Below are 20,598 nucleotides of genomic sequence, written 5' to 3'. Positions count from 1 at the left end.
CGTCAAAATGTTTAGAATTTTTTTTAAGTTTTACAAGATAAAAACCCTAACCCTAACCCTGACCCCACTTCCACACCTCACACAAAACATTCAGTTTCTACGTTAGTCCACTAGAGGGACACGGTGAGCAAGACATTTCTTCATGTTTCACATAGATGGAGATACTAAACATTTTAGCTAAAATTCGTTTTTTTTTTCAAATTTCTATTCATTAATCAAAATTTTTTTAATCACTTATAAGCCAAGCACGAGACAAAATCACAGCAAGTTGCATATTTAATATTGAGATCTTCACAATTAACAAAAAGGAAATTAATGTTTTTAAATAGTGTGCTTGTGATGTTGAGAGGGGGAGTGAGGTTAGTTTAAACAGGGATTACCTCAGCCTTTCATCTATTTTTCTCAGCTGTGTGAGTGTGTGTGTGGTTGTGTGTGCATATGTGAAGGGAGTGTGTCTCCATTAAGGCCCATGTGTGTGAGTCCATCATCCCACCAAGGCAGCACTGCAGCCGCCAACAATCCCAGGAAACTATCTGCTGCAGCAATCTCCTATTATAGCTGTGGGCTGCAGGAGGGGAGAGGGATGGACGGGTCAACGGGGGAGGAGCTGTTCCTCTCCTTCCACTGCCTTATGGCCTTTTTCTGCTGGGGTGAGCAAGGCTGTAGTCAGGGAGATCTCATCAATGGAGAGGTCATTTTTGTAAGCAGAGGAGAATTCTCAGAGAAAAATAAAACTCCTGGGCAGAAAGCTTCATTTCAGTCTCCCGTGAGGTGGTGGGCGGTGACTTGTTTATGCTCCATGTGACACCAGATATCAGTGACTGGACTCCAGTGTGTGTGTGTCTCATCAGAACCCACTCCAGCACAACTTCAGATCACTCTGACTTTGAAATTTCTGTCAAATCACAAAACCTCCAAGCACGCTGCATAGTTAGCTCCCAGTTAGCTCTCACTGCTAATGGCCAACAGTCCAGATTTATAAATAGTTTAGAGGCTGTTTGTTTCATCCTTCTGACACTCGACACCAAAGGATCTCGTGCTAGCTCAAGTCCTCATTCTGTCCCCCCATGGTGGACGCTCTCTCTGGGACGATTCCTCTATTTTTGTCTGGTCTCCCATCCCGAACCCTGCTGCCTGCTGCCGGTCAGATGCCCAGAGACCTCACAGTGAAGCATGTGGAGGATTTAGCTTTGGACGGTTGGCATAAAGCTCTGCCAGACGGTGGATGTGTGCGGTGACAGCTTGGAATTGCACCAGCGAGGCCTTTTTTTGGGCTGAAGGAGCCTTTTCTGGATTTCTGAACGGGCCCCAAATTATGGAGTATGAACTTAAAAGGTAGGGTCCAATTTTTTTGGTCCGTATTTAAAAGAAGCAAGTGAAAAGCAGATCAGAGAAATGATAAAAGGTGGGAAAACTGCAGCTTTTCACATGGAAATTTATTTTTTTGCACCGTGAAAAATCCTAAAGCAAATAAATAAAATAAAACATGTTTTCCAACAAAATCAGAGTTTTTTGATGAGATTTACAATCATGCGGTTGTTTCTGTATTTAGAAGTGACAGATATGTGGATGTTAACCCTCTGGAGGCAGGCGTTCCAGATAAACCCACCTACCGGTTACTCCACACACGTATTTCATGAGCATTTTGTTTTACTCAGAAATACCCCTGAAGGACTTAGTTGTTGGTCCTTTTATCAAAACTTATTTTGAGCCTGAGAGGGTTAAATATGCTCTCAGACCGGAGATGAAAATCAAACTCGCTCTGGTGTCGGGTTTTAGAGCCGGAGACCCGTCACTGGACAAAAATAAACCTATCACATGCAAGAATATGGAGAAATCATCCTGTCAGTTAGAGACGACATTATCATTACATAAATAGATGTGTGCATGTTTATTAACAAGACATCTAACTGAAATATCAGATGTTTAACTTTCTAAATGCTTCACTTGAATGAAAAAAAAAAAAAAAAAAACGACCACTAAAGATGTCAGGAACTTCAGCTGAAAGGAGTTTCTGCGGCGTCTCCCGAAGATTCAGCCGTACACTTTTGAACTTTCATTTATATATTTGACGTTGAGGGTCAGCAGTGAGTAGCTGTCATGATAAAATGAGATCCAAGTCAGGGAATATTATCAATCCGTGTGACATTCTGAGCAGGATGACTCAGGCTGGCTGGATTATAACAGATCTAATGCAAGATACTGTATTTTTAAATCTGTAAACATTTCATTCGAAAAGCAGCACAAAAGAGGTGATGTATGATGTACCTTGCTCTAATAAAACATTTTAACCCAGTCTAATTAAATATAATTGGTAATAAAGATTTTAAATGCCACATGAAGCGTAATAAATGTTTATGAACTTCACCAGCAGTTCATTTTCTAGTTTTACCTCTAGAGCTTAAGCTCTTCTCGTTAAAGGCATTTTAGTCCGCTCTAACCTGCCCTCCGTGTAGTAAAACTAAAGGATTATCATACGATTAGTTGTCAGTTACTGACTGGTCCAACCAGCGATGTTAAAATGTTTCTTTTTTAGCAATATAAGATATGCAGATATAGACTTACACTTAATTTCTGATATACCAATGTATGCAGGGTTTTTCTTCCTCATTAAAATAAAAAACTGAATTATTTTATGTAAATAACACCATGTCTGACCATCCGCCCGCCCGTCCGTCTATCTATCATTCATAATTCAACTTTATTTGTGCAAAAACAATCCAATCCAACATTATTTATAATGCACTTCAAGAAAAAGGACCAAAGTGCTTTGCATCCATATAAACCACACGGCAGCAACAGAGAGCTAAATATTCCAAAAAACAATCCACACTCATACCATGTAAAGCAAAAAACAAGTAGACAAGAACAAATAAAACAGTCTAAAATGTAATCGTTCACTAAAATATCGAGCTAATAGTTACACCTCATGAGGTGTTAAATGCCACGACAAGGAAAAGAGTTTTGAATGCAGATTTAAAGTCGCCACAGAGGTGGACTGTCAGTGTTCTAAAGCAGGCGTGGGGAACCCTGGTCCTCGAGGGCCGGTATCCTGCATATCTTTGCTCCAACACTTGTGATTCAGTGGTTGATTCACCTGTTCAGCAGCTCACCAGGCTCTGCAGAAGCCTGTTAATCACCTGCTGATTGAAATCAGGTTGGATAGTGGCACTCGATGGACCAGGGTTCCCCACCCCTGTTCTAAAGGCAGGTCATTGTTTTGGACATTTGATCTTATTTTTAGTCCAGCAAAAAAGTATTCTCTACAATAACAGCACTAGAAATATGTAAATATTCCTAAAAATGATCATAAATCTTTTTTTGTAAAAATAATTCTGCCAGTGGGATAATAAAAGCTGCTTGGCTGGAATTCCTAAAGCTATTAAGTAAATTTGTGTGCTCAAAACCAGAAAACCATGATCATATTCATGAATATTTACTGTATGTGCTCGATTTAGGCTTTTTTAAAAATGATATACCGATATTATAAATACTTTATTTCCAATACCGATATCTGCTGTGTCCCCCTCTCATAAAGAAAAGAAAAACTAAAACATTTTAGGTTACTAACATCACATTTTTCCTATTATTATTCAAGACTCATTTATTCATCTGGTTATTTTAGGGCTGTTATGTTTTCTGTGTGGTGTTGGCCTTTTATGACATGTTTTCATTTATTTTTATTAATTGTTTTATTCACTGTTTGTGTTCACAGTTTTTATTTTCTCTTTTTTTGTTTAAACTTTTAAAATGTTGTCAAGCACCTTGTGGCTCATGCCTGGGAAAGGTGCCATACAAATAAAGTTTACTCACTAACTTACTATTATGCCTAAATTTGAACATTTTCTGTTCAGAATGACAACTAATTTAAGTAAGTAAAAAGGAAACGTGCTGTGTTTATTTTGTCTCGAACAGCAGCTGAATCGTGTTCTCCCTAAGAGTGTCACTACACTGTGTGAATTATTTAGTAATGCATTTTTGTCTTTTTCTATAAATTGCAGTTATGGTGATAAAACATTTATAAAGATCTTTGAAAAAGAAGTAAGCCTTAGGTGGAGATTCTTGTTTTTGTTTTACTCATTTGTCACCATATAAGGCTCATTTCTTTTTCATCAGTTCAAAAGCTTTACCTCAGATCCATCATATTTAACATTTTGAGAGCGAGGAGACATAGCTGAGTTTGATGTATCATATAAGTATGGCATGTAAAAGTTGTGTCAATGTAAAACTGTAATGCTGATATTAATGGTAGGCCAATAATAGAACAAACTGTTTAAAGTGACAATGTGTAGTTTGAACCTTTAACCCCTGGAAATATTCATCAAAATGTTGAAAACGAATAAAATGATGCCCAGTCATTGAAAAATATTGACGGCTTTGTAAATATATAGGTGTCTGGGTGACGCCATGTTAGACGCCATGTTTCACGCAAGCCGGTTCAGGGTCCTGCGCCTGCCAATGATGATTGGCTGGACGTATGACTTCGAAAGTTTCGTTGCCACATTCAAAAAAGTTTTGTTAGCACATTGACACAGAAGATTTTAATTGATCAGGACAAATTTGCATCTGCAGTCCTTTGGAGAAAACGTTTATATTGCCAAAGGAAATATAAAATATAAGCAAAACTGGCGCAGCAGTAGCTCAGGTGGTGGAGCGGGTTGCCCCATGATCGGAGGGTCATGGGTTCGACTCCAGTGCCTGCCAGAGGTATTCTGCTGTTGTGTCCTTGGGCAAGACACTTCATCCAACTTGCCTGTCTTATGGTGGTCAGAGGGGCCGACGGCGCCAAATAGCAGCCTTGCCTCTGTCAGACCTCCCCAGGGCGGCTGTGGCTACAAAGTAGCCAGTGTTGGGAACGTTACTTTAAAAAAGTAATTAGTTATAGTTACTGATTACTTTGTCAAAAAAGTAACTCAGTTACTAACTGAGTTACAAGATCATAAAAGTAACTAATTACCAACAAAAGTAACTACTTAGTTACTTTTTTCATTAAAGAATGCAAGAATTACTACAATAGTAAAATATAAATGACTAATGACTGAACATAATAAAATGTATGTCCAAATGTTTTATATAAACCTGAATAATTTAAATAAATAAGCACTTAACAGGAGGAACTACTAACAGGAGCATTACACTAATCTAGACTATTAAAAGGTCACTGTGTGATATTTAACAAAAACCCAATCAGCTAAAAACTAAAATTGCAAATAGAAACACCTGTAAAGGTTCCCGAGCCTTTAAATGGTCTCTCAGTCTAGTTAAATTACAGAAATAAATGTAATTTTGCACAGCATTCTAATTTTTCCAGCTTCACATAATTGTGTGTTTTTAGGTTTTTAGCAGCATTTCTGTTGCTGGTAATCTAGTAACAGTTAAATAAATGAATAAATAAATAAATAAAATCCTTTAAAATGACACTAGAAGAGGCACAAATCTGATGGAGGACTTAAATGTACTAACATGGGTCAGACCCAACCACAGAAGAGCTGAAGCTGGGTGGTAAACACACACAGGTAGTTCTAATAACACCTGAGCTCCATGACGTCTGAGACTGATGCATCAGTGTTACAGCGGGACTAAAGACATGATCAGAAACAGGTTACAGCTGGATGATCTAGGAAGGCAGAAGATCGTTGCAGGACGTCTGCGCGGTGAACAGGTGAGCGGACCTTCGGGACGTCCCGCTGTCATGCTAAGGGCACGGCTGCAGACCCGCAGATTCGCTGCTGCACGCATTTTCTTATCAGTAACAGGAAGACGTTTTGATACAAGAAGACGAAATTAATTAGTTTGCTCGTTACAGAAAGAAATATTTTTTATTAACGCGGTTATTTTAAACGGAGTTATTCCCGTTGGGTCTATAGCATGCAGTGACTGAGACCGTGAGGGTCTCCGCCCACCCGGCCAGTCATCATCGTGTTTGTAAGTGCGTTACCGACACCTCTCTCTCCCTGGCTGCAGCTGAAGTGTGGCGGTCAGAAAGCCTCACGCTGCTGCTCAACGTTCGACAAGCACATAGTAACGCACAACGTTCTGTCCCCAGTAACGGTAACGGCGTTGCAACGGCGGGAAAAGTAATTAATTAGATTATTCCGTTACCTATAAAAGAACGCCGTTAGAAACGCCGTTATACTTAAACGGCGTTACTCCCAACACTGAAAGTAGCTTACCATCACTAACAGTGTGTGAATGTAAGAGTGTCCTAAAAAGCACTATATAAGTTCACTGCATTATTATTATTATTGTTATAAATATTAAAATATCAGAAACGGCAATGAAATGGGGCAAAATTTTAAATAACATTATTGAACAAATAGCCAGTATACACCATTTTGAATGAATTAATAGATTTATTTACATAAGAATGAACAAAACATAGAGAATTCTATACAAAGTGAAATGGCTGCTAATTATGTGAATGAATACATTTGAAATGTTCACACGTAAGAACTGTTGTGCGTTTTGGCACAGTCTGATGAAAACTAGCATCAACATTGCTTTCTCTCCAATTACCTGAAGGACCATCAAAGTCTGAGGAGTCACGTCCAGGTCGCGGCGGTATGGTGTAAAAGACCCTGAAATGTGTGTGACGCCCCTTATTGGTGGGACACACTGATGCTTTAAAAACTAAGAGTTTTTACTTGATTGAAAACCAGTTTTTACAGTGTTTGATGACTACTTTACTGGACGTTTGGCTAATTTTGTTAAAAACAAACAAACTGCTTTCATTATTGGGAGGAGACTGAAATGTCGATGTCACTTAAAACCCGTGTTACACTTTTAAACTGAAATCAAAGTGAACGTTGCAGTGATGCGTCCTGATTACCCAAAATAACTCACGTGAGTCTGTCTGTCCTGAGCCTAGCAACAGTGCAGCTTTCACCCACAGCACGTCCCTGAAGGTCACGGTGGCTGAGTGAAATGATTTACAGAGCTGTTCTCAGAGCCACATACAGAACATTGCTGCTTATTGCAAAAAGGGGAAACTCTGGTTCTCATAAATCAAACAGAACAACATGAAATGGTATCATGTGAGAAAAGGCTTTATATAAATTCTGGTTTTTGGATTAAAGTCGAAGCACACTTATGATTTGAATAGCAAACCCAGATGTTTTTTTTTCTGTGAACTTCATCAGCTCCAGCCTGATTCTCCCTTTTTTGTTTTTCTTTAGGAAAGCTTTGAAGTCCAGGAGTATTTGTGCACGGGGAAATTAAATCCCACAATGCCTTCGGAGCAACTTCCAAACATAGGCCCCAAACTCCAGGAGCTGCAGCTCCACCAGCAGGCACAGAGCATAATTTTAAAATCTATATTTACATGAATGACTGAACGACTGAAGACAGAGCTTCTTTCTATTGAGTCTGCATCATGACATCGGCTGAGAAGCGTCGCTCGAGCAGAAAGAGTGGTGGACGCCGAAAGCACAGCGACGGGGGCTTCAGCGACGCCTCCAGCGGTGGGTCCTTCCTGGATGAGGCCGACCGCGAGGTCAGCAGTCTGACGGACAGAGCGTTCAGAAGTCTCTGCATCGGAGAGGAGGCTGTTTATAATGACTCTGACCTCAGTCTGTCTTCACCAAGCATCCAGAGAGACAGACAGCTGACCTTTAACCAAGACAGAAACATGGAGGTGAGAGACTGGGAGGAACAAAAGAGAGCTGCACATGAGAATTTCAGCCTCAGGGTGCAGCAGTATGGACAGGACTGGATGCTCGGGGGGATGTGTGGAGCAGAGATCCACAGAGATCCACAGTGGCAAGATTATGGCGCGAGGATGCAAGGGATGGTTTCTGCCACATTCCAGCACTCCTTGGTGGAAACTTGTCAGCAGGGAAACCCTCTGAGGGAGGGGGAGCTTTCTTTCTTTAGCAATGGAGCAACAGAGTTGAGGTCACAGCAGCGCAGAAGCCACTCCAGAGTTTCTTCTCTCGTCAGAGCCTTCAACGCTGAGGGCCGCAGGGACGAAGAAGGAATAGATAATAATCCAGGGGTGTGGAGTGATGGGACAGGTTGGGACAGAGCGGCTCTTGTGAGCGTCCAGAAGGAACTTTCTGAACTCTCTACATCATACCAGCACAATTCTGATGGTCATCACTTCCCTTCTGCAACTCTGTTTTCACCTCAGGACACCGGTTTCTGTCCCCCCCATGGAATGGCTCGAATGTCCCAGGTGAAACACAACATGTCTGCACAGGTCAGCTGCAACTCCAACTTCTTCATTCACAGCGAGTTCAGTCCCTTCAGGCTATGGAGGGAACACAACAGGTTTCCTTTCCAGCAAGGAGACATCTCTGGCTTCATGCAGCGTTCAGAGTTTCCAAAATGGTACAACACGCCGATGTACAACGAGCTTTCGCTTGAAAACCAGTCACACGCTCCCTATAGGGATCTCAGAGACTCAAGGAATCACCTGGGACTCACAGCTCCCCCACCTCGGTCCACTTCAACGTCCACGGTGCTGCAGAAAGCTTCAGCCATGGAGAAACGCTGCGAGTCAGAGCTGGCGGGCCATTATCCTCACAGGAAGTGGACACAAAGTCTGGGCGCTAACAAACTTCCATCCCAACGTCCATCAACGGCTTCGCCCACCACTGAGATGTCTCGACGGGTCAGAGACACCATCAGCTCTGTCAAAGCTCTCCAGCAAAAGCTGAAAACGATGTCTGATCAGAACACGACAACAGAAAAGACAACAAATCAAACAAACCAAGGAGGACTTTCTGGGCACGAAAGGTTGGGCAACCATGGCAACACCGCAGTGACACTAGAGGCTAATGCAGTCAGCACCAGCAGGCTGCTCACACCTGCAGCCCAATGGGAAGCAGAGACGTTATGTCTCAAGCAGCATGACGTTTCTCCTCAACCGGTGGAGCATCCTCCTGTACGAGCTGGGAGCAGGGGAGGCACTCCTGATGTCAGGATGTCCAGCTACAAATCTAGAGCTACGAGTCTCCTCTTCAATCTCAAAGATAACAGGAAGAGAGTAAAAAGCACCTACAGCCCTGCCAAATTTAAAGGTTTGGAGATTCAGGAGAAACCGAAACAGCCTTCAGTGCAAGAGACATCTCAGCCTGTGACGCAAATCCCTGTTTCTACAGATGCGGACATTCAAGAACCCAAAAGAACTACAGTGAACCATCATTACAACCCTGGACTATCACTCACAGCTCAAACACACCAACCTGAAGGAGTGAATCCAGAAAACAACGTTGGCGATTACCAAACAGTGCAGGCGCAAGGTCAGACGGTTCATCATGCTGGCTTTAGTGGCTTCATCCCTGAGAACTGCATTAACTATCAGCTGGCTAATGGACAGAATCCTCATGAAAACGTAGCATCGTTTACTCCCCGTAAGCGAGATTATCTTGGATCAGCGGAGCAGCTTCAGCAGTCTGATTCTGCCACAGACGCATCAAGGTTAAACACTGCAAACAGTCACAGCAGAGAATATTTAAGAAGCCAAGCTCATTCTGAGCAGGCTTTCAATGAACCAGTGGGAGGAGTACTCTCAAAGGTGAAAAGGTATGAGCAGATGAGAGAAAACAAAGACATTTACAAAAGTGTGTCCTCACAGGATAGATGGAGGCAGGTACGTAGCCAAGAGATGGAGAAGTTCAGTCTGAAACCAGCTTTGTTTCAATCAAAACACGATGTTTTAACAGAAACGTCACAAGAAGAGACCCGGTCAGGTAGAGGTAAAGAGAAAACAGAGCTGGGGGAGAGCTCGGTTCATGGAGAACAGGAACAGGGGGGACGACAAGAGCAAAAGACAAAAGAAGACAGTTTAATGCAGATTTGTGATGAAAGTTTCGATCAACATCACAGAAAGCAAGTCGATCTTTATCCTGCGACAGAGACGCAAAACCCGGGTCAGGTTGAACAACACACGTCCTTTCTAAAAGAGGAGGAAACAGAAAGTCAACAGCTAATTAAAATTCATCAAAAGGGTGAAATCCCTGAAGACACGCCTGCCCAAATGCATCAGATGCAAGACAAACTGCATGTTGACAGCAAGGATGAAGACGCCACAGCGAAACACAAAACGGGTCAAAAGTCCAAAGCAGAGGATCAACACAAGGTTCAAGTAGAGCAGCCCAAAGGAGAGCCGCTTGATGTCACTTCAGCTGAGAAGTCGATTAAAATAGAGGAGTCCAAATCAGACCCAACAAAAACTAAGAGTTTAAGACAAACCCATGAAGAGATTAAAGAGGAGAAGAGGAGAGGAGAACAGGACGAGCAGGTCGGAGAAAAAGAACCAGAGACAGATGGAGAGAAAGAAACAAAAACAATTCAGCTGATTTCAGACGAGGCTGAAATTATTACAGATGAAGTCGGGTGTGAGCACGCGAGAGAGGAGCAGGTGAAAGCAGAGATCACAGAAACAGAGGAGCTAAAAAAGGAACATGTTCAAATCCAACCTGCAAAGTCTGAGGAGGCTGAGACGGTTAGAGCACAACAAGCTGTCATAGAAGAAGCCACAGGGAAAAGTATAAAACCAGAGGAGGAGATCGAGGCTGAACGAGTCAAGACAGAAAATACTAAACAAACTGAAGACAGAAAAACACAGCAAGCAGATGAAATGAAGGAGACACAAACCAAAACCGAAGGAATCAAAGTTAAAGCATCAGAGGCTGAAAGAGACTGCGTTACAGCTGAGAATGTCCGACGACCTAAGGATGTGAAAGATTCGAGTAGTAAAGGTGAAGTGAGCTCACATAAAGCAGAAATCCTGGCCAGAGAGACAAAAGGCAAACAGGAAAAGGTAGAAGAAAACAAACAGGAGCGGTCTAAAGCAGTAAACCTGAAGGAGAGCTCCGAAAACCTCACAGCTAAACTTACAGCAGCTCAGCCGGTCAGAAATGAACCAGACAGAGTCGAGCAAGTCAAGTCAGAGTTAGCTAAAGCTAAAGCAGAGTTAGCCAAAATAAAGGAGAAGATGAGAGGAGACCAAAAGGAGAAAGTAAAAAACAATGCAGCCGTAAAAGAAGATGAAGCTACAAAACACAAAATTCCTTTAAGGATGGTTCCAGAAGAAAACAAAGACAACGTAAAGCCGGGTGAACTGGATGAGATGCCGAGTCACAGGGATGCTAAGGGTTATGATCGACCCTGGGAAAAATATGGTTTTTCAAATGCTGCAAAAACAAACCACATGACACCAGGAAGTGTAACAACCGATGCTAATAAAACAGAAGTTACATCTCTCAAAGAAGCTGGGATAGGAAATAATGAGACAAATAAACATGAACCCGGTCTGGCAAAAGCTAACACAGGAAAAAAGGAGGAGATCCTGGTGTGTCATGGGGAGCCATCCAAAGAATTCAAACTATCCAACACTAACTCCAGTCCCACGGCTTTGTGTACTAAAGCAAATGATGACCGTGTCCATGAGTCAAAGGATGACCAAACGTCTGTAAGAGAGCTAAGAGATTCTGACGTGGCTAAACTCACTCCTCTAGAAAGAAAAGCTGACTTGAATGAGCAAACCACCGGCCCAGGTAAAGAGCTACCTGTTACTTCACCGAGAGTTTTACTGCACAAAGAGAGAGCGCAGACTAAGCAGGAAATCCTGACTTCCAGAATAAAAGCTCATGCCGAAAAAGAAATTTCAGCAATAAGAGAAAAGGGACTGACTTTACGAGAAGGGTTTATAGGCAAAGGTTCAACCAAGCATTTAGCAAGTGGTCAGAGTGCCAACGTTCGACAGAAACCTCCATCACAGGAAGCGCCTAAGAATCAGGAAGCATTTAACAATATTCCATTAAAGATGGAACATTCACGACTAGAACCAGCCAAGTCTGAGCCAGTCCGGAGCTCAGCGACAGTAAAGTCTGCGACAACCAACGATCAGCTTGTAGAACATACGGAAAACAGCGCAACGAGCAGAACTGTGAGGAATATGCAGAAAGAAGTTGGGATGAAGTCACAGATGAAAAGTAAAGAGCAAGAAATAGTGAAAAACAATCCAGTAAAAGAGCAAGAAAACTCCACAGACCCGTCTGGAAGACAGAAAGAGGAACTCCAGCAAGCACACATGAGAGAAATTACTAGTGAAAAGACAAAAGATCAAACAGAAGCTGCAGGTGTGAAAGCTGCAAACTCCAAATTTCAGACCACAGAGAACTGTGGAAGTACCAAAGCATCAAATCATGACTCAGAAGCGCTGAGTGTTGTGATTGGACAGAAAGACACCACCGCAATAAACGACAGCCTGGAGATCACGGGAATAATGGTAACCATCAGAGAGAGAAATCCATTGATGAACACGGATTGGGGAAAGAACAGCCCTGGAAAACAAAATTCAGCTGAACAAGAGTGCAAAACCTCGGAGGCAGAGAAGGGCTATCCAGCAGAGGAAGAAAGCACCTGTGCAAAGGAAGTTAGCAAGGTAAAAGCAAAAGAGGAAAAGAAAACTCAGTCTGCATTAAAGGAAGATCCAGCTGAAGTTGTTAAATACAACAGCACTGAAAATGTCCAAGAAGCTTTCATTTTGGAGACAAAAACGAAAGACGTGATTGAAAAAGTCACAGACAAAATGACAAATCTGCAGCGAAATTCTTCTGCAAGTGTAGAACCACAGGGAGAACTTTTTACTGCACGTACTACGGATAAAGAGTTGACAGAAAAGCAATCAGTCCTCTTCAAGCAAGACACAAATGTACAAGAAGCTAAATGCATCATGACAAAAAGTGTAAAAGATGATTTGGTGCAAAGCTCAGAAGAGATGAATCAACAAGAAATAGAGAAATCACAAATAAATAAAACATCTACTACCCACCCGGCCAACTCTGACATAAACAACAGCAAAGGAGATTTCTCTATTGCAATAAAATCTTCCAAAAGCATCGATGGCCAAACTGCACCACTTCCAGAGGAAGAGTCGTTTTCCAAAGATTCAGCCGAGAATGAAAAATTACAATCTAACTCAGAACAGAGCAAAGAAGCAAATCAAGACGTCAATGTACACATCGACACCATCGCCATCCGAGTTGTTCCATCAGCCACCGAAGAGGACAGTTTGAAAATAGCTGCATGTAGAGAAGAGAAAGCAATCGATGAGCGCTGCTTGAAAACCTTTCCTTCAGCAAGTAGTAAACAGAAAAGGCAGGAAAGCCTGGAAGATAAATCAGCTGTGCAACATGTGTTGTCAAGTGTGAGAAAGCTGTCTGACTCTTTGAAAGCAAGCAGTAAACCAGACAGCACAAGCACATGTAAATCTGAACATGGAGGGCCTGGATCTAACGCATCACCAGAGGAAGGAGGCTACTTCCAAGTACAAGGAGTAACAGAAGCAAGCAATGGGACCCAAAGTAGTGCAACTAATGCTGAAGATGAATTCAAGGAAAAGGAAGTACCAGTGGTGCCGAACAAGACCAGCGATGGATTAAACCAGCAGGTCTTCATGCTCGCTCTGGATCAAACGGAAAATAAAGCACGTTTAGGAAAGGATCAAGAAGAGGACATCCTAAGAACAAATCAGGAAAAAGACGACAACCTGGGTTTAAAACAGGCAGATGGTTCGAAGGACAGACAACGTGTCACTGGAGGAAGAGAGGCAGATCAACACAATCAATCCCACCGCAAAGACAACCAGCCTAATTCCTCATCAGCGGAAAAACTGATTTTAAAAGATTCACGCTCAACCAAATTCTATTCAGTTCCACAAAAGCCCGAAGCTAAACCGAAACCTGAAGGAAGAGTTTCCACAGCACCGACTATATCAGCGCTTGCAGACTATGCCAGATTAAAGGTGATTGTTTCAGAGGACAAAGAGGACACGGCACCTCAGGACTTCCCTCCCAACAAAAAAGAAGGATTCTTCCCTCTAATACAGACTCGTCCAAGTAGACGTCCTGTGTTCAGTGATAACCACCCAAATGAGCCACTGGTAAAAGACAGAAAGTTGGCAAATAAAACAGAGATTACCACTATAACGATTAAAGAACCCAAAGAGATGATGTTTCCTATTACTGAGAAGGAGCACCAGCGAACGGGGATGTTCAAACTGGGAGGTAAAGAAAGATCAGAGAGAATAGTTTCAGATAGTCAAATGGATGCAGGTCCAAAGGAAAATGTGGAAATCCACTCCAGCCACAAAGAGACAAACAAGTCGCCAACAGCTCAAACTGGCACCAAAAGACTCGATCTAAGTTCAAGTCAGCCAAAAAGTCAAGTGGTGGCTCCAGCTGAACTGACAGACAAAAAACTAATTCTATGTGCAACTTTAGGGCAAAAGAAAGAGAACACAAGTCAACTGGAGAAAGACGAGAGACCTGAAACACAACAAACTAAAGACACTGAGGCTGGAGCTGAGGATGGGGGGACCAGTAGGCTAAAACAACAAAAGCTTTCAAATCGGCACGAAGAAACCAAAACAAAGCAGCAGAGTCAGGAACAGAAATGCAACGAAGAACAAATGCTCAGACATGAAAAGAAAAAAGATGAAGAGGACACAAAAATAAAACACATGCTAGAGGAGAGCAGAGCATCTCTGGCTGAAGAACAGAGGAAAGCCTGCAGAAGAGAAGAGGAGAAAAGAGCAAAGGAGCGTGAAGCTGTAAATATTATGATCAAGGAGAGGCGAGAAAAACAAAGACAATCAGAGGTACGAGCAGGAGAAGAAATCAAATCCAAACAAAGACAAGAGCAGAAAGTTCTTCTAAAGGGAGGGCACGTACATACAAAACAAAAAGAAGAAGATGGAACAGAAAATGCAGAAAGGAAATTAATAAAGATTGGGGATGAGAACGTTTTCAGAGTAGGAGAAGATGACGCTAGGAGATTAAAGCAACAGGAGAAGGAGAGCAGTGCTCACGGAGAGCATCCGAGCAGGACTGCAAAAGAGGAGCAAAAGAAAGCCTCCCACGAGAGGGAACAATGGAGGCCGGTACAAGAGGAGCAACAGAGGAGAACAGCAAAAGAAGAGCAAATGAGATCTGCTCAAGTGGAACAGCAAAGATGGCTGGCACAAGGGGAGCAAAGGAGGAAATCTATACATGAAGAGCAGCAGACACAAGCTGCTCTAGAAAATCAAAAAAGAAGAGCTGCCAAGGAGTATCAAAAGAGGACAACAGCAGAAGAAGAGAAAATGAGAACTGCCCAAATGGTGCAGCAAAGAAGGCTAGCACAAGAGGAGCAAAGGAGGAAATCTGCACATGACCAACAACAGAGTCAATATACTGAAGAGAAACACAAAATAAAAACTGCCCAGAAGGAGCAACAGAGTGGAGCTGCTCAAGAGGAGCAACATAGGGGACTGGTACATGTAGAGCAACAGAAGAGAGCTGCAGAAGAAGAGCAAAGGAGAGTTGATGGAGTAGAGCAGCAAAAGAGGCTGGCACAAGATGAGCAAAGAAGGAAATTTGCTCATGAGGAGCAACAAAGAAGAGCTGCATATATAGAGCAACAGAAAATAGCTTCACAAAAAGAGCAACAGAGAACATTTGTTCAAGCTGAGCAACAACAAAAAACGGAGCAAGAGCAAGGAGCTACACACATGGAGCAGCAGAAGAGAGCTCCACATGCAGAGCAACAGAATAGGGCTAAATATATAGAACAACTAAATAAAGCTGCACATGTAGAGCAACATCATAACCCTGCACATGTAGAGCAACAGAATAGAGCTCCATATGTAGAGCAACAGAATTATGCGGCACATGTAGAGCAACATCATAACCCTGCACATGTAGAGCAACAGAATAGAGCTCCATATGTAGAGCAACAGAATTATGCTGCACATGTAGAGCAACATCATAACCCTGCACATGTAGAGCAACAGAATAGAGCTCCATATGTAGAGCAACAGAATTATGCTGCACATGTAGAGCAACAGAACAGAGCTTCATATGTAGTGCAACAGAACAGAGCTCCATATATAGAGCAACATAGTAGAGTTGTACATGTAGAGCATCATAATGATGCTGCAAATGTAGAGCTACATAATATAGCTGCACATGTAGAGCAACAAAACAGATCTCCATATATAGCGCAACAGAATAATGATGCACATGTAGAGCAACAGAATGATGCTGCACACGTAGAGCTACAGAATAGAGTTCCATGTATAGAGCAACATAATAGAGCTGCACAAGTAGAGCAACAGAATAGAGCTGTGCATATAGAGCATGAGAATAAAGTTGCACATATACAGCCACTGAATACAGCTGCATATGTAGAGCAGCAAATTACTTTTACACAAACAGAGCAGCAAAATAGAGCTGTACATGTAGAGCCGCAGAGAAGAGCTGTTCAAGATTATAAACAGCATAAAGTTGCTGAAGACAAGCATGAACTAAGAGCTGCTAAAGGAGAGAGGCAGAGCAGAATGATTCTGCAAGCAGAGCAAAGCAGAGTGGTTCATGCAGACCAACAAACACAACTTGCACATGGAGAGCTACAGAGAAGAACTGCAGAAGAAGAGCAAAGGAGAGTTGCTTCAGTGAAGGAACAAAGGAGGCATATGCAAGAAGTGCAAATGGTATCTGAACATGTGGAGCAAAAGAGGAAAGATGCTAAAGAAACCGAGCAAAGAAGAGCTGCTCAAGACGAAAAACAGAGAAAAGTTATGGAGGAAGAGCTCAAGCAAGCTGAGCAAGAGAAGCATCAAAGGAGAGCTTTTCAAATGGAGAATTATGGAAAAGTTTTACAAGAACAACAGAAACAATCAGTACAAGACGAAAAACAGAGAAGTGAAGAACAGAAGCAGCAAAAGCAATGGGGAGCAGCTCAGATTGGGAACCAATCGCAGACTAAACAGATCTATGACAAAATAGCTACCGATGTTCTAGAGGAAAGGGAGGGAAAACCAAGACGGGATGAGAAAGCAGCTATTCATCCAGAGGAAAAGAGAATTAAACAGACTCAGCAGCAGAAGAGTGAAGAACTGATGGAAGAAAGACACATAAAAGAACAATGGATGAAAACTTCAGAGGGGCGGGGAGAAAAGATAAACGCTCAAAACGAAGAAATCACGAGACAAAACAATGACAAAAATAAAAAAACTGGGAACATTATTCTTATTGGGAATAACGCAATGGCACAAGATCCAGTGCAAACCAAAGTGGAAAATTATTTATGTGATGACAAAAGGTCAGCCTTCCACAAAGAAAATGCAAGCTCCATTCAAACAGAGATGCAACATAAAGAAGCATCAACGTCAGATGCTCCCCAGTACTATGCTATAACCTCCGAGTCCAGTGATGACTCCGCGTTCCACACCAGAACTCAAAGACCACATTCTGCTGCATCTCCAGGTTCATCTTTGCCTCGTTCTAACACCTCCTCCCCTGCTCCAGGAGGCAAGCCTTGGATGTTCAGAGTGAAGGACAACACCATCAGAGGTTCTTCTCTCACCAAGTCAGTCAAACCACGCTTCCATAAGAACTTTGGAGAGGATTTTTGGATGGGTTTACCCTCAGAGAGAGTAGAAGATGAACAGGAGATGATGAGACGAAGCGCGGGGACCCCTGTTATGTCTAACAAGGGATTGAACCGATCAGCATCTTCACTCCAGGACTACTCAACCTCTTTCTCCCATCAAAGGTCCTACTCCAGGAGAAGTTTGGCACTGGATGAAGATGAGTCTCGTTCTGTCATCAGCAACATGTCAGAAGATGTAGAGAGCATTGCAACCAACGCAACAGACGTGGCAGACGTTCGAGGTCTGTTTGACCATGAGAGACCTGAATCAGCCTGCAGCTTCAGCAGTGACGTGTCACGTTCTCTGGGCAAACCTCCAGTTGTTCCACCAAAGAGTGACAAAGCCTTGCGCAGAGCTCAGAGGTTGACAACTCGACGGATGAAGAAAGAACTGTCCAAAGTGGCGGAAGTCTCCAGTTTGCCCCCCTCTGCTGAGGTATGGTCCTCCAACCATCATGCTGTGGCTTCTCCTCATTTTTCCCCACCTATAGCCTTTGCTCATGCTTCTTCTCTGAGATCTAGCTCGTCTTCTTCCCAGACAGAACACCAATCTTCTCACCACTCCTTTCATGCTTCCCCTCATGCCACTGGTCCAATCTCCCTCCCCAGTTCCTCTCCTCATGCAGCCCCCACAGTTCCCCTTCCTCCTGTGTCTCGTCATGCTTCTGTCCCCGCCGCTCCTACGACAGTTGCTCATGTTTCCTTTCCTTCCATTTCCCATTTAATCCATCCCCACTCCACTCCAGTGACACAGTACCAAGTAGAGCCAAGCCACTACCACCAGTCCTACCCACTGACCCAGCACAGGGTCCTGCAAGACTTGGGGTCCGGTCAGTATTTTGTAGTGGAAGTGCCCGTTCAAGTCAAAACAAAGACATTCTTTGATCCTGAAACAGGAAAGTATGTTCAACTGAATGTGAGACAGTCGGGTCAGAGTGTTTCCCAGTCTCAGCCCCAGCCAACAACTCAAGTCCCACTCAAGTCCCAACAACAGCCCCTCCCCCAGGGGTCTATACCCGGCAAATCGTTTGTGTTTCACCAAGGTTACCAAAGTTATCCCCAAAGCTACCAGCCAGCGGTCATCAACTCTGCACACCCCAACAGGTCAACAGCCCCTGCAGCTCTTCACCAAGACCAGCAACGTCCCAGAGAGAGCCACGTTTCTACAGAAGTCCAGCAGACCTCTGAAGAGCGTCGCTACAGTCCAGAGAAGACGCCGTACATGGACACAGTTAATGAAAAAAGCAGATCGTACAACCCTGTAAACAGCACCCAGGATTCACGTGAGCCGTTCCCACAGTTTGAAACCAGCAGTGAACTTTTAGGAAGTGAAGACGACAACCCAGCTAACTCGCTGTGTGAGCCCCGTGACATCATAGCCATGAGGGATCTGGAGGATTTCATGGAGATTTCTGACTGGTGAAAACAAAGACTGACAAGAAGATATAGATATTTTATTAAATAATGAAAAATTAAAAAGACAATGTGTGGATAGAGAAGTGAAATTGTCAAATTTCTTTACAGACTAAAATTGTGGATTGTAGTGGAAGGAGACAAGCTCTTAAACTGCTGCTTTTTACAGAGGTTAGCTGTTGTATTCTTTATTTATTGTATTAAAGAGTTCACCATTCCATTTGACTTTTGAATGTGAGAAGCTACAATATGTCTCCCATCTTAATAATATCATCACACTCTTGTTCTGCCTTGTACTTGGACAAAACCAAGCAAACACCAACAAGACCGCTTAGGTTTCCTCTCTCTCTTGCTTGTGAATGCCTATTTTGGTTTAATGTGATGCATGAAATACTCAACTTTAATAATCCAAGAGTTTCAGTGACTCTAATGCATAACTTGTGTATTCAGCAACAGATTTGAAATAAGCACAATACAACAATATGTTTTGTTTCTTACAGAAATCATTTAAAGGTTTTTAGGAATGTTTCTGTGTTGCTGTGGAAGAAGCATGACATGAACTTATTCAGACAATAAAAAAAATCATCCTTTGTTATTATTTTTGTAGCCATTTCTTATGTTTTTATTTATTTATTGTGTAGCTCATGAAATTGAAAATACTAATGTGAAGAATGAGCACAAGGTTAATTATTTTCAAGAATGGCCAAACTTGAATTAACTTAAAAAAAACACAGTTTAATATGAAGATGCTTGAATAAAAATATTTATCAATAAAGATTATTATTGCCCAGTGTTGTATCATAACCCTAATTGCCCCAAACGAACGGGTCAACCATAAATAAATAAATAAACACATTATTTTGCTTTATTCTTGAGTGTTGACATCAAAGGGTTAAAAACAATGCCCACAGCCTTATTTTGACAAATAAGGAAGATAAAATGCTTATAAATACACATAGAAATGATTGGAGCAGGATTTTCATCTTTATTTGCAGAAATAAAAATGTTTTATTGGAGAAATTGTATTGATTTATTAAAAATATGCCTTTCCTGAGCATATGCAGTGCATCACAATTTTAAAAGGGTACTTTTTTTTACATGATGACATTCGCACACTATCTAAATCTATAATAATAAAGTAAATCCAGGTATTTAATACAGTATAACTGCACAAGTTGCGTTTTGTTGCATCATTTGTTTCATAATGTGAGATTTTATCATTTTTGTGAGGTAATTATACAATAATGTTATTTTTAAAATATCGTGAGAACGTTTAATTCAAACAGAAATGCTGAAAATGAATGATATTGTTCAGCTGAGTGCCCTCTGCTCAACATGTAACGCACTATTAAACACAAGGTTGTTTAAATGAACGGGTCAGCTCATCAGTAAAGGTTTTCTAAATTATTTCATCTAAGTTTCACAACCAGCCTCTCCCAAGAGGAGGACTACACCCTGAACAGGCTGACCCCTTTTCATCTTTTTATCATTCACATAGTCTAGAGATTACACTGTTTTTGGTAAGGGGTTGTTAAATAATTTCCATTTTTTCCCTCTCTGTCATGATCAGCTCAAAAGAAAGATCCACTTGGAGGCCTGCAGCACATAATGCCACCGAGAGCTTTAAAGAAAACTTCAGATTCTCAGGATTTACGTCAATGAGAGAAAATAAAAAAACACTGAATGAAAACATACTTTACTTTCTTTATAACTGGAGAAAGAGACGGACCCCTGAGAAGCAGTAACCTGCACTGACCACTGCAG

The 20,598-nt window shown here is 42.1% G+C and overlaps 1 protein-coding gene across 1 annotated transcript; it reads left to right on the top strand.

The window, feature by feature from the left end:
* Positions 1 to 1,101: 1,101 nt before the first annotated feature.
* On the top strand, positions 1,102 to 19,438 carry c12h10orf71 (chromosome 12 C10orf71 homolog). The gene is made up of 2 exons (XM_015944256.3): positions 1,102 to 1,335; positions 7,176 to 19,438. Exon 2 carries the CDS (start codon positions 7,373 to 7,375, stop codon positions 18,842 to 18,844), a length of 11,472 nt encoding a protein of 3,823 aa, XP_015799742.3. The 5' UTR covers positions 1,102 to 1,335; positions 7,176 to 7,372; the 3' UTR covers positions 18,845 to 19,438.
* Positions 19,439 to 20,598: the final 1,160 nt, after the last annotated feature.

This window comes from Nothobranchius furzeri, chromosome 12 (assembly GCF_043380555.1).
Source record: "Nothobranchius furzeri strain GRZ-AD chromosome 12, NfurGRZ-RIMD1, whole genome shotgun sequence".
NCBI lineage: Eukaryota > Metazoa > Chordata > Actinopteri > Cyprinodontiformes > Nothobranchiidae > Nothobranchius > Nothobranchius furzeri.
This window is presented reverse-complemented; position numbering and strand designations above follow the sequence as displayed.

Bases quoted from the DNA above. Each gene is read 5' to 3' on its own strand.
- c12h10orf71 (XM_015944256.3), top strand. From the start codon at position 7,373: ATGACATCGGCTGAGAAGCGTCGCTCGAGCAGAAAGAGTGGTGGACGC.